Genomic DNA, 12,905 nt, shown 5'->3' on the forward strand with positions numbered 1-12,905 from the left:
GGTACATACTGATTTCACATATTTAGGGTTTTAATCTTTTACAAGTTTGAGATAAAGCCAATAATTTTACATTATAACTAAGACTTCAGAATGAAAGGACTATAGTTTTTTGCTTATAAAAATGATTACCTTATTTGAGATACTTAGATAATATTTTCTTTGTGAAGTACATTTTTTCTTTGGTAGTGACGTCAATTATGAGTGTCCCCAGTTTAGGTCCGTAGTGTACTGTGGTTTAATAGTCTATCTCACAGGTTGTTGTGAGGTTTAACTCAAGTATTTGAAAACGTTTTAACATATAAACATAAAGTGATTAAGTAAATGTATAACAGTACAGTTTTTACTGGACATAAGTCTGGTAGTCTGTCTTACTGACTGATCTTTTGGGGGCTTTATTGAACAACTTTCCAAGCTCATGTTTATTTCTGCAATCTAGTGTATAGCTTAATGTTGAGGTATTTAATATTTTTTTTACTTTTTGTTTTGAGGTAATTCAAAAGTAGTGTTGGTTCTTGTACCATTCATTGTTATGTTTGTCCTCATTAGTTGATTGTTGTGTGTTAAACAGACATCCCTGGAGCTTATTCTCCACACTCTGTGAATCCACTCATTAATCACCAGTCACCTTTGGAGATGGGAAAATTACTTACCTGTATTTCTTTTTCTCAGAAAGCGTGCTCTGGAATGGATTCACAAATGAGCTACCCTCCTTCCCTCAAAGAGTAAGGTTTCTGCTTTACAGGATTTTTTTCTTGGGTTATTTTTCCTCTCATCTTTTGAATTTGAAAAGAACTGAGGGAAGGCACCTGAAGAAACTACTGACATACTCACTAGGGGAGTTCCAAAGCTTGTGCTGCCCCTAGGGGCAGTGTCAATGGCTCTTAAAGCTAGAAAGCTCATACTTGGAGTTGAAACAGGGGCTCAAAGAATCCATTTTCCCAGTGTACCTTCTGAAAGGATAAGTTTCAGGTAAGTAATTTTCTCTTACTATGTGATATGCTTTATTCATACTTACATAAAAGTTCACAAGTCCAGTTCTCCAGGCACATAGGCAACTATATTTGTTCAGTTTAGATGCATAAACTTAACTGAATGTTAGAAATATTGTAAAACAAAACTCATGAGGTACATGAAATCATAATATATTTTAAATGAACAATAAATACTTAAAATTGCATTTATGATCAGTGTATTGCACTAGGATTGTCTTTTTTTTATTTCTTGTTAAATAAAATTTTGACAAACTTTATTTTTTAATAATTAGAAACAAAAAAATCTTTTGAACTCAAATTCCAAGTAGTATTTAACTGAACTTGTGTGTGTGTACTCATGTGCACACACACATATATTCATACATATGTACGTATATACATTTAGGCTAGGATGATGGCAACTGTTTACTTCAAGTTAGATGCTTTCTTTAAGTATATTGACCAGAATGTAGTAATTTTGAAAAGTAATTTTGAGATGTTTGTATAATTAAAAACAATGATCGTAAGACAATTTGAGCTATCATAAGTAGGATACTTTTTTCAGTGTAGTAGCTTAGTAGTGTAAATTTAGCTTCTTAACTGATAAATCCTTTAACACTTATCAAATATTTCTACTCAGTTCTTCAGCTACTAAATGGGAGGTGGCTACTAAAGAGTAGCAAAAAGTAGATAGCAAAATATTAAACATTTGCTCATTGATTTTCTGTGTATATTTTCATTCTTATTAAATCACATGTTGATTTAGTATTTTAACTTACTTTAAACATTCTATGTACTTCTCTCTTACTTCAGAAGTCGTTTTTAAGTGAAAGTTACATTGAAAATGGTCCATATGAACAATACCGAGTTTTAAAATATAGTTACACTTCTGACTTATGATTAAGGCAGGTTTGACCAACTTCAGCGTTTGAAACAGCGGCTCTGAACTTGGAAATAAATAGAAAGGACTTTCGAATAGTAAATGTCACAAAGTACATGCATTTTTCTTTGCACCTGAGAGTAGCAGTCTTGAGATAAGACAGTTATGTCCCAGTCACAGGGACTATTGACAACTAAAACTGACAGTTAGCACCAGAAGCAAGAAAAAGAGAATGTGTTATTATAAACCTGAAGCAGCTCGGGTTCAAAGAATATTCATCTTGATTTCATCCAAGGATATTACTCTTATTACAGTGACAATGAGTTAGAATTTTCTTGTCTAAGATTATTCTTTTAATTGTTTATTCATTTCACAGAAGATTTGGGGCAGCTTCATCAAAAGAACTTTGAAACAGAAGTAGAAATTTAGTACCAATGAATTGAATCACTAAGTTATTATGACAGACATTATATTTGGCTTTGAATCTTCTGGCAGCCAGCTGGCGAATAGGAAAAATAGGGTGAATTATATAGTTCCTGTTGTTAGCTAGGAGGAAGTACATATATTCTTTAAAGAAAAACAAAGCTATACTTAACTCTAAATTTTGTAAGAAATGTCTGATGAATTATTTAATATAGGGGTACTCAGTGATAGAATTGTCACTGTTTAAGAATTTTTTTAGTGCAAGGACTGTAATGAATCTGATAGTTATAGCAACATGCAGTAATCTCCAGTGTTTACCAGAAAAGGTTGTTATATTCAGAATGCAGGTAATTGTCTCAGAACCCTATTGCTTGATTATAGGATATCATGAATTTTAAGATGAAATATTTATTTAATAGTGGCGCTGGGCAGGGGGTGCAGGGAAATAAGAACTGCCACATTGAGTAGCTGTGCATGTTAATGTACGTGAAAAGTTAATATGTGAAAGTTAAGGAAATATGGTATATTGTAGAAAGGTGACCATCAGAGATGATTAGCATCAACAAGTTAATGAAATGTTAAGAACTGTGATGTGTAGTTTCTCTAAAAAAGGACGTCAAAAGGGTGTTATAATTTTACATGTCTCATTATTTATAAGGTGATTTTTTTAGTGAGATAAACAGAAAACTTAAAAATCATAATTATCCAGCCAAAGAAACCCACCTCCTCAGATGGGAGGATAATAATTGGATATGTGAACTTCGCTGTAAAATTGAAGCACAAGATGCATAGTATGTGTGTGTATGATTAGTGTACTCTGATACCTTCAAAATTGCATTTTGGTGAATCTTTAAAAATAAAGAATACAAAAGTAATGAGTTCTTGGAAATAAAGGCATTGCTGAAAAATAGGTTTAGATATATCCGAAATACAACATAATCAGTTGAATAATAATATGTAATTAATTATGAATATGTTTAACTTTTGGCTTTTCTTTGACTATAGTAGGAAGCAAATTTTATTTCCTGAGCCTTTTGTTTTCTACCTTCTTTTTAAACTTCTTCCATTTTACCCTCTCTGTTCTTTGGAGAATAGCTAAACATTGAATGTCCTGTGCTTGTACCTTTGTTGAGATTTTATTGTCAGAGTAGGACTATTTGTTATATTTATACTTCTGTGTATCCTACTTAAAGGCACTTGTATTGATCCTTTTCCAAGTAGAAAATTTTGCAAAAATGAGATAAATTTTTAAAATCTAGGTCATAAAAATTATACAAGCCACATATATCTCTGACCTACTTTTTTTCTTTCTTTTCTGTAGTAGAGATTAAATCTTTGCATTTGTACAACAAAAGCTAAGCTTTCATTGATTTGTTAAATTGAGATAGTTTCCTTAAGCCAAATTTTCTTGAATCATATTCTTGGCGTTTACTTTCCATTATAGACCGATATAATATGTTTAACAATGCTTCTAACTTTTAAACTGTTTGTTTCCATAGTCTTTTGTATTGCTCGTGACTTTAAGGTTTTACAGTTTGAAATAGTTTTTAACATCATGAAACACTGGTGATATATCATTTCTTTATTACCTTCCCAAATATGCCTTTTATTTTTATGTACAAGGGCTCTTGGGAATGATTCTCTCAGAGGCTTAAGCTGTGCTTTGCCTTCCATGAGAACTGAAATTATTTGGTAAGCGCTTGCTTTCTTTTTAGCTTCTAATTTTTCCCTATTTTATTTTGTACATGATATTTGTTTCAAGGTCAAAGGTTCCGTTACAGTTACTATGATGAATCCCAGGGGGAGATTTATAGATCCATTGAACATCTAGATAAAATGGTAAGTCCTTCAGGTGTGGGGTTTTACTGCTCTAAGATTTTTTCTTTAATTTCAGATTAGTGATTCAAGACTTAATATGTTAAAATATACAATGGGCTAATAATTCTTTCCCTATCTTTAACTAAATGTGTAATATATATTTTGTAGTCATGTGATATTGATTATAAAAATAATCCCTGTTCTATTAGTAGAAATTTCCTTCATCTTAATTTTATTTGATTAATTACACCTTGAATAATTAGATACAGATTTTTAGATACTATTTGGGGAATGTCTTAGTTTTAGGGACAATGGGATACTAATTCCATTACTTACTGTTAAGCAGAAACAACCATAGCAAATTCTAAGTTTATTTTATTATTTAGTTATATTTTTTGGCCATTTGGGTTTTTCTTAAATGGAATTTTAATTTGTTTTAAATTAGAATTTTAAAGCATTATTGTATTCTTAACTAGTCCAGGAGTTGAATCTAGCAGATATATCACTAATTCTCTCTGACCTTCCATAGATCGTTTCAATTTTCTAGTCTTCAATTTGTCATCTCTAAGATGAGAGACTTGGAGAGGCTTGGTCTCTAAATTGTCTTTAAACTCCACCAGCCTTTAAGTCTGTAATCTGTTAAAGTTAAAGTCAACTTTACCAGTGTGTGAAAAGCTTTATGTATATGTTTTAGTATAAAAATATTTAGTCTAAAGTAGATAAAACATTTTACTAAGGAATCTGGATCTGAAACTATAAGTAGATTATATTGAGTAGTATTATTTTATTAAAAGTCAAATGGAATGAATGCAGTTACTTAGGAGATTTTATCATACAAAATAGTTACTTAGGAGATTTTATCATATTTAAATTTATTCTGTTACTTTAAATCCAATTATGGCCTAATGCTTTTACCTTTGGAATTTTGTTTGGATTTTAATTCACTGACTTTTTTTTTTTTTTTTTGGCTTTATTATGTTGCCATTTCAGTCAGTTAATTCTTTTCTGGCTATTATTCTAATCTTATTTTTCTGAGGTTTAGTTCTTAGTTGCCTCAGAAAACTTTCTGGTTCTATATCATTTATTTTCTTCATATAGCAAATGGTTAATGAGTATCCACTGTGTGTCTGGTACTATGTGAAGTATTGAAGATACTAAGAAGAGAAAACATGATCTCCCACTTAATGGATCTTACAGTCTAATCATCGAACAGATTTAGAAAGAAGCTGTTACAATATAGAGATATAAGATATTTATGAGGCAGTGTGGAAACACTGGTCTCCTTACTATTTCTTAATAATGCCATATGTGTGCCTAGCTTAGGGCTTTTGCCCTCTTTGCACTGGACTGTCTCACTTTTACTTTATGGCTTTGCTCCGTTTTCACCTTCCCAATGAGGCCTACTGACCGCCGTATTTTTTTTTTTCGGTACGCGGGCCTCTCACTGTTGTGGCCTCTCCCGTTGCAGAGCACAGGCTCTGGATGCGCAGGCCCAGCGGCCATGGCTCACGGGCCCAGCCGCTCCGCGGCATGTGGGATCTTCCCAGACCGGGGCACGAACCCGTGTTCCCTGAATCAGCAGGCGGACTCTCAACCACTAGGCCACCAGGGAAGCCCTGACCACCGTATTTAATTTGACATCTTACACTCCACCCTTTCAGCATTCCCAGTCCACCTTACCGAGTTCCACTTTTTCTTCTAAGAAACTGAATATTTCACTTATTTATTATATAAGGATATTTGTTTTGTTCACTAATGTATCCAAGTGCTTAGAATAGCAGTTGGAACATAAATAGGTGCTCAACAAATATTTTTCAAATGAATGAATTGGTGACTATAATCTTCCTATATACATAATTGAGTTAAATGAATACCCTAAGTGTACTCTGAGAAAGAAATAAAAGGAAAGTAATTTATAATATATTAATATATATTTAATAATGTAAATGCTCAGGCAACAACTGTACTAAAAGAGACAATGAAGTAGTTAGATGCTTACACATAGTATCATTAATATAACAGCCACATACAAACAGTTGTTTATATTTGTCTTACGTTTACCAAGTTACGTTGGTGGGTGACTTGATTTTCCAAAATGGTGAACATTTCTTAGCAAAACTGTAAACTAAACAAAGTACAGTCTTCCCTCACTTTATATGGTAGTTTGTTCCTGGGAAATCTATTGTATATTAAAATCATGCAAAACTTCTTTGTGTTTGTATGTAAAATGGCGTTAGAGTGTAGATAATTATAAGCAGGTTTTTCGCATACATGGACATGTGAAAGTGTTATAGGATGAGAACAGTTCTTTCTGTGTGGGACTGTCCTGTATTGCAGGACAGTCAGCATCCCTGGATTCCACCTACCAAATCCCCTGACAGTATCTTCTAGTTATTGGCACAACCCAGAAATGTGCCCACAATTTTCCATTATGCCCCTGTGGTGAACAGTTATTCTGTGACCTTACCCTGCTTTATTTTTCTTCATAGTACTTATTACTGTGTGACTTATTATTTGTTGATGAAAACTTGCCCTATTAGATTATAAGCTTCGTGAGATCAGGATCTTTGTCCATTTTGTATCAGGATATCTAATAGGAAAGTGATAAAATCAGATTGTATGTGAATAGATCGTATAGTTGCAGTGCAGCAAATGGGTTGGAGGGATGCCAGAGGAGAAATGAGTAGACTAGTTTGATAATCCAAGTGAGACATGGTAATTTAGACAGTGGATGGGTTGGTAATGGTGGAAGAGAGGGACAGAGTGGATGTATCCAGTATATTTTAGAGACAAATTGATGATAGAACTTGGAGATCAATTGAACTTGGAGGGGAAGGAAGTATCAAGGATAATTCCTTCTAAAAAATACAACAAACTAGTGAATATAACAAAAAAGAAGCAGACTCACAGATTTAGAGAACAAACTAGTGGTTACCAGTGGGGAGGGGGGGAGGGGCAACATGGAGGTGAGGGAGTGGGAGGTAAAAACTATTGAGTGTAAGATAGGCTACAAGGATGTATCATACAACATGGGGAGTAAAGCCAGTATTTTGTAATAATTGTAAATGGAATGTAACCGTTAACAATTTATGAAAAATAAAAAAGTAAACAAAGGATGTTTCCTAAATATCTGGCTTATGCTGCTGGTTAAATCTTGGTTCTGTTCTCTTAAGTCGGAAGCACAAGAAGATAGGACTAGATTTTTTACGAGGTAGGGTGATCATAAATTGTATTAGGATATGTTATATTTGCTATTGCTTTTAAGGCATCCAAGTGGAGATGTCAACCAAGTAGGCATTTGGATTTTCTTTTCACCAGTTTTTTGTTTTTTTTTTTTGCGGTACGCGGGCCTCTCACTGTTGTGGCCTCTCCCGTTGCAGAGCGCAGGCTCTGGACGCGCAGGCTCTGGACGCGCAGGCTCAGCGGCCATGGCTCACAGGCCCAGCCGCTCCGCGGCATGTGGGATCTTCCCGGACCGGGGCACGAACCCGTGTCCCCTGCATCGGCAGGCGGACTCTCAACCACTGCGCCACCAGGGAAGCCCTCACCAGTTATTTTTGAGTGCATTTACAGTTCTAGGCACTGGTGGAGATATGGCAGTAAACAAGCCAACTTCCTCTCACGAACATTTTATTCTAACGGGAGGAGATACATTTTTTTTTTAAGTTAAGGATATTGCATATAAGTTAGTTTCTAATAGTGATGTGTGCTATGCAGAAAATATTAAAAGGGTTTTTAAACAGTATATAATTCTAGACTGCTTTAGATTGAATGATTGGAGAAAGACTTCCTGAGAAGGAATATTAAATTGAGATATAAATAAGAAGGAGCAAACCAAGTGAAGATTAGAGGGAAGAGCATTCTAGACAGAACTGCCATTGCAGAAACTTTATGATGGGAAAGAGGCTAGTGTGTTAGAAGAATGGGAAGAAGGTCAGGGTTGTAGGAATATAGTAGATAGGGGTTAGAGTGACACAGCTCTGGTAAGAGAGGTGGGCAGGGATCAGATAATGTAGGGCTTTATAGTCCAGGGTAAGAAATTTATGTGAATACAGTGGGAAGTGAAATGATGTAGTAATGAAATAATTATTTTAAAAGTCAGTCTGGCGGTTGTGTAGAGAATAGATTCTACAAGAGGGTCAGGAATAGTAACAGTGGGCATTGGCAGGAGTTTACGGGAGAGAAGATAGTAATTTGGACTGGGGTGGTAGTAGTGGAGATAGAAAGAAGTTCATAGATTTGAGTTCTTGTATTCAACAGGGCTTTGCTAATGGATTGACTATATTGGTTTGGAGCTCAGAGAAGAGGTCTGGAGTAAGTTTGGGCATTCTCAACATGTAGATGGTAATCAAAGCCAGGGCAGAGATAAGGTTGTCTACTATAGTAATCCTCAACCCCATCTTTACAACTGAAATCACTTGTGGAACTTTTTCAAAATAGACCTGCCCATACCCACCCCTGGATATCCACTTTCAGTAATATGGAGAGAGTCCCAACAACTTTATTCCAGAATAGCTTCGTAGGTGAATTTGAGCTAGCCTGTTATGGCCCCTGATCTGTTGAAGTAGAAGAAAATTTCCTATTCATCTTCTTTCCCTTTGTTTTCTACTCAGCTCTTTAAATCATTTGTAAACTTTAATCAGGCAACATTTAATTTTGCAAATGTAAGAATTTGTAAATCAGTGAATTATTGAGTATTTGCTTCATATTAATATGCTTGCATTTAGTATTTGATGTAACATTTGACTTGAATTTGTGGTCCGTTTATTGAAACATTTCTATTTATATATAGAATTTTTAAATAATATATAGAATTTTTAAAGGGGTCTAAAATGGTCTGTTCTTTTATTAACATGCTATTAATTCAAGTTATAAGTCCATTCTGGGAGTTAGAATAAATGGATTAAAATAATAAGCATGGTTAGGTCTGTACATATACTCATGTATATATGGTTTTATACATGTATGAGTATATGTACACTCACTATTAGGCAGACTCTTATACAATGTGTTTTCTTAATTGGTTTATATAACCAAATGGTGAATATCCCACTGTATATTGCTTTTCACAAGTGTCATTTTATGTTGTAAATAATTTCTTTCATTTCAGAATTAATATCTTAGTTGCTATATGCAATCTTTTCAGAGCAAAATATAGTAGGATGCTTCTCTGTACAAGTATTGCAAAAATGTTAGCAATTGTGAATTATACGTTTGGAAAGTTTGATAGAGTGAAAAGATTATTTTTAAGTATAAAATTTTAGATTTAATTTTAAAAATTATTATGTTAATTAAGTTTTGGTCCCTTTTTTGTTATCAGAAAAGTCTTATTAAATATAGTTATTAAAATGCTAGAAAATAATTGAAAGTTTTTAGTTTCCAAAAGAAAAACTGCTAATTCTTTTTTTTTTTTTTTTTGGCAAAAATTTTATGTCCAGCATTTGAATATCTTGGAAGTTAATTATGTGAAGAAAACGCATAAGGAAGGAAGAATGAATTGGAAAACAAACAATCTTCCAAATGTTGTATTTGGGAGAAAATGACTAGTTATAAGAGATATAGATTCTGAAAGTCTTAGAATATTACTGACTACCGACCATGTTTTTTGGAAATTAGTACTTTGCAATTTCAGTAATTATAGTGACCAAAGCAGAACATATTTTAAGATGTTGATTTTTGTGAACCTTTTAGATTACATACTGGAAACATTAGCCACATTTATACATATTTTATATGTATTACATGACCACAGGTTATTTTTTCCGTACTACTTTTGATATAGACCAGTGTTTCCTTATGGCTATTGGCATACTATTTATGATTTGGCAGAGAGAATCTGAAAATGTCATTGTAGTCAGCTTTGTAACTTCTTTTCCTTCCAAATTTACTAGTAGTCACTTTGTTTACTTTGAACTTCAACTTCTTTTCTTCCTTTTACTCTTCTGAAAGTGAAATTGTTCATGTTTGTCCACTCGTACTTCTTTCTCTTGAACTTAGGCCAGTAGTTTAGTTTCTTTAGTAGTCTTTAGTCGGTTTTACAGCATCATCTTTAAGGTAGCTATTTATTAGTACACTGGTTCTTAGCACTGCTATATTTAGGGTGATTTCTTTTTTCCATAAAATTTCTTTCTAATGAAGATTTTATCTTGATACCTCTTAAAGAAACTAGAATATTTCCTTTTCCTACCTCATCTTCCTAAATGTGTACCCATCTCTTCAACATAAATGTGTATCCTTATTTTAAAAAATAAGGCCACAGTCCTAGTGATTTGATAATATGGTTTTAATTATCTGTTAATAATTGATAGCCATGATTCTAGTTCTTATTTCTCAAAGACTTCTAAAAATGTTTTGCTACTCTTTTGTGTGTGTTACTTTAGATTACATCTAGGTGATAGTATTTAAAATTAAATAAAATTTAAATTAAATAATTTGTTATATATAGATAAACTTTGAAGACCTTTGTTGTCTTATTAGAGTCTTGAATTTGCAGCTCTGTTAAATAGGCAGTTAAAACTGCCTATTAGGTTTGGGATTACCATTTAGGATTTGACAATACAAGCTTTCACTCATTACTTGGAGAGAGTCAGCACAATGATAGATTCCCTCCGCCCTTCTTCCCCTCAAGGTAGGGAGTTAGCTTTCAGTCTGAGAATTTCTTGCTGAAACTGTTAAATTCCTCAGAAACCCGTACTGTGATGGATAGGCTCTTGGTGTTTATAATGTCTGTTTGTATCTTAGAGCTGAATGGGTAGTGACCCACTTCACTGCTTCATATTAGATTAAGTTCATGTGAACAAACTCTCAATATACCAGGCCCTAGGCAAGCTTTCTATCACCTGGACTTTAGATTTACTAATCATATCTTCCAGTATGTTAAGAAATCAAAAAGTTCTTTAGGTGTATTTGGGAAGCATTTTTGTTTTTCATCTTTTTGGAATTTGTGCAGTAGTATCAAACTAGCATTTTTATCTTCTTGGAATTTTGGTAATAGTAATTTCAAAATTGTTTGCATCAAAACATAAATATATACAAAAGCTTATTTGTCAGTGTTCTGTGTTAATGGGTGTCCCAGTTTGCAGTTTTACTAATCATTTTTGCTGTTGTTTGCAAACTTCATGAATTTTCCAGTTGGAGAGGTTCACTCATGAGAAGTGCCTTAATTTTTCTCTCTATCCCTCCTTTATAAAAAGGCATACCTCTTTTTTTATATATAAATTTTTTTTTTTACTTTTGGCTGCATTGGGTCTTTGTTGCGGTGCACGGGCTTCTCATTGCAGTGGTTTCTCTTGTTGAGGAGCATGGGCTTTAGGCGCGTGGGCTTCAGTAGTTGTGGCATGTGGGCTCAGTAGTTGTGGCTCGCGGGCTCTAGAGTGCAGGCTCAGTAGTTGTGGCACACGGGCTTAGTTGCTCCGCGGCATGTGGGATCTTCCCGGACCAGGGCTCGAACCTGTGTCCCCTGCATTGGCAGGCGGATTCTTAACCACTGCACCACCAGGGAAGTCCCAAAAAGGCATACCTCTTAACTGTCATATTTGTCAGAGAATTGAGTATAATGGAATTGATTCTTGCCCTGGTAGGTACATAGCACACTTCAGGAAATTAATTAAATGTAATACCTTAACTTCCATCACCTGAATTTTTTACTTTCTGTGTTGTAATTTAACCATTATATCTTCATTTTTAACACTTTATTTATTTACACTTCTCTACATTTATAATTCTATATTTTCTGTGTGAAATTTCTTGGCCAGTTACTTTTAATTCTTTCTCTTCTACAAATGTGATCATTAGTTTTCTTCTCTTTGAATTACTCATGTTAATATATATAAATGTGATGTTTGTTCACAATGTGCTTTGAGATTTTAGTATATACATTTGAACTTCAGTGTTACATGATTTATTAATAAGTGGAATTCTATTTAAGGTAAGCTGTCCTAGACTTCACCCAGGAGCATTGAAATTTCTTTTATAATATGTATACCAATTGTACCTATGTGAGAGTATTAAAGAATTGTTGGTATGTCTCTTGTTATTCTATATGAAGCAGAGTAAGTCAATGAGAAGCCTAGGATTAGAAATCCAATAGCCTAGGATTAGAAATTTGAGACGAGCTTTTAACCTTTTTTATGCCTTAGTTTCTTCATCTTTAGGGAGTTCTACCTTGATTATGCATATTTATGGAAGAGATTTGTAACCCCATCTCTGCATTACTACTTGGTTTAGAAATATGAGTGATTTTCTACGTACCAGAATTATAATACTAATTGTTTATCTTAGGTTTAACTTTTAAATTAGTTCATATTTCACTCGGTCTGCACCAAATGTCAGTGGAGAATGGTGACCTGTAAGCCTCCTAGTTGACGGGAAAACCAACTTAGCCTTAAACACTGGTTGTGGATAAATCTGAGAGTGGCTAATTGATGTGCAAGCAATTGAAAGTTGACTATACACACATATGCTTATCTTTCAGATATATTTGTAGAAAAATTTGATAATGTTTATGAAAGACTTGGATATTCTGAAGAAAGATTCTTTATAAAATTAAATTTTGATTTACATACTGTCATTGCAATATTTGTACTGTGTTACCTACTGATGGCTATCATTTTTCAGTTGAGTGTTCATCTGATTACTCTAGGTGATTTTACACTGTGCTTGCTAAAACATGTTGAAATATAATTAAAAAAACACAAAAATGTATCAGTTAATTCCTAAGTTAAACCACCATTTACATTTTTCCCAGAGGATATTAATCCAGTTTATTAAACACAAATGTAAAGTATTTCACCTGAATAAGAAAACAAGGTAAG

The 12,905-nt window shown here is 33.6% G+C and overlaps 1 protein-coding gene across 5 annotated transcripts in view; it reads left to right on the top strand.

Annotated features, from left to right (window-relative positions):
• The window catches only part of MEMO1 (mediator of cell motility 1), a 128,670-nt gene that overhangs the window by 112,813 nt on the left and 2,952 nt on the right, over nt 1-12,905 (top strand). For all 5 annotated transcript variants that reach the window (XM_065890954.1, XM_065890955.1, XM_065890956.1 and 2 more), the window contains one exon: nt 4,037-4,113. In XM_065890954.1, coding sequence (XP_065747026.1) covers nt 4,037-4,113 — 77 coding nt within the window. The remainder of the gene's footprint in view (nt 1-4,036; nt 4,114-12,905) is intronic.

The sequence above is a fragment of the Phocoena phocoena genome, chromosome 14 (genome assembly GCF_963924675.1).
Source record: "Phocoena phocoena chromosome 14, mPhoPho1.1, whole genome shotgun sequence".
Taxonomy (NCBI): Eukaryota; Metazoa; Chordata; class Mammalia; order Artiodactyla; family Phocoenidae; genus Phocoena; species Phocoena phocoena.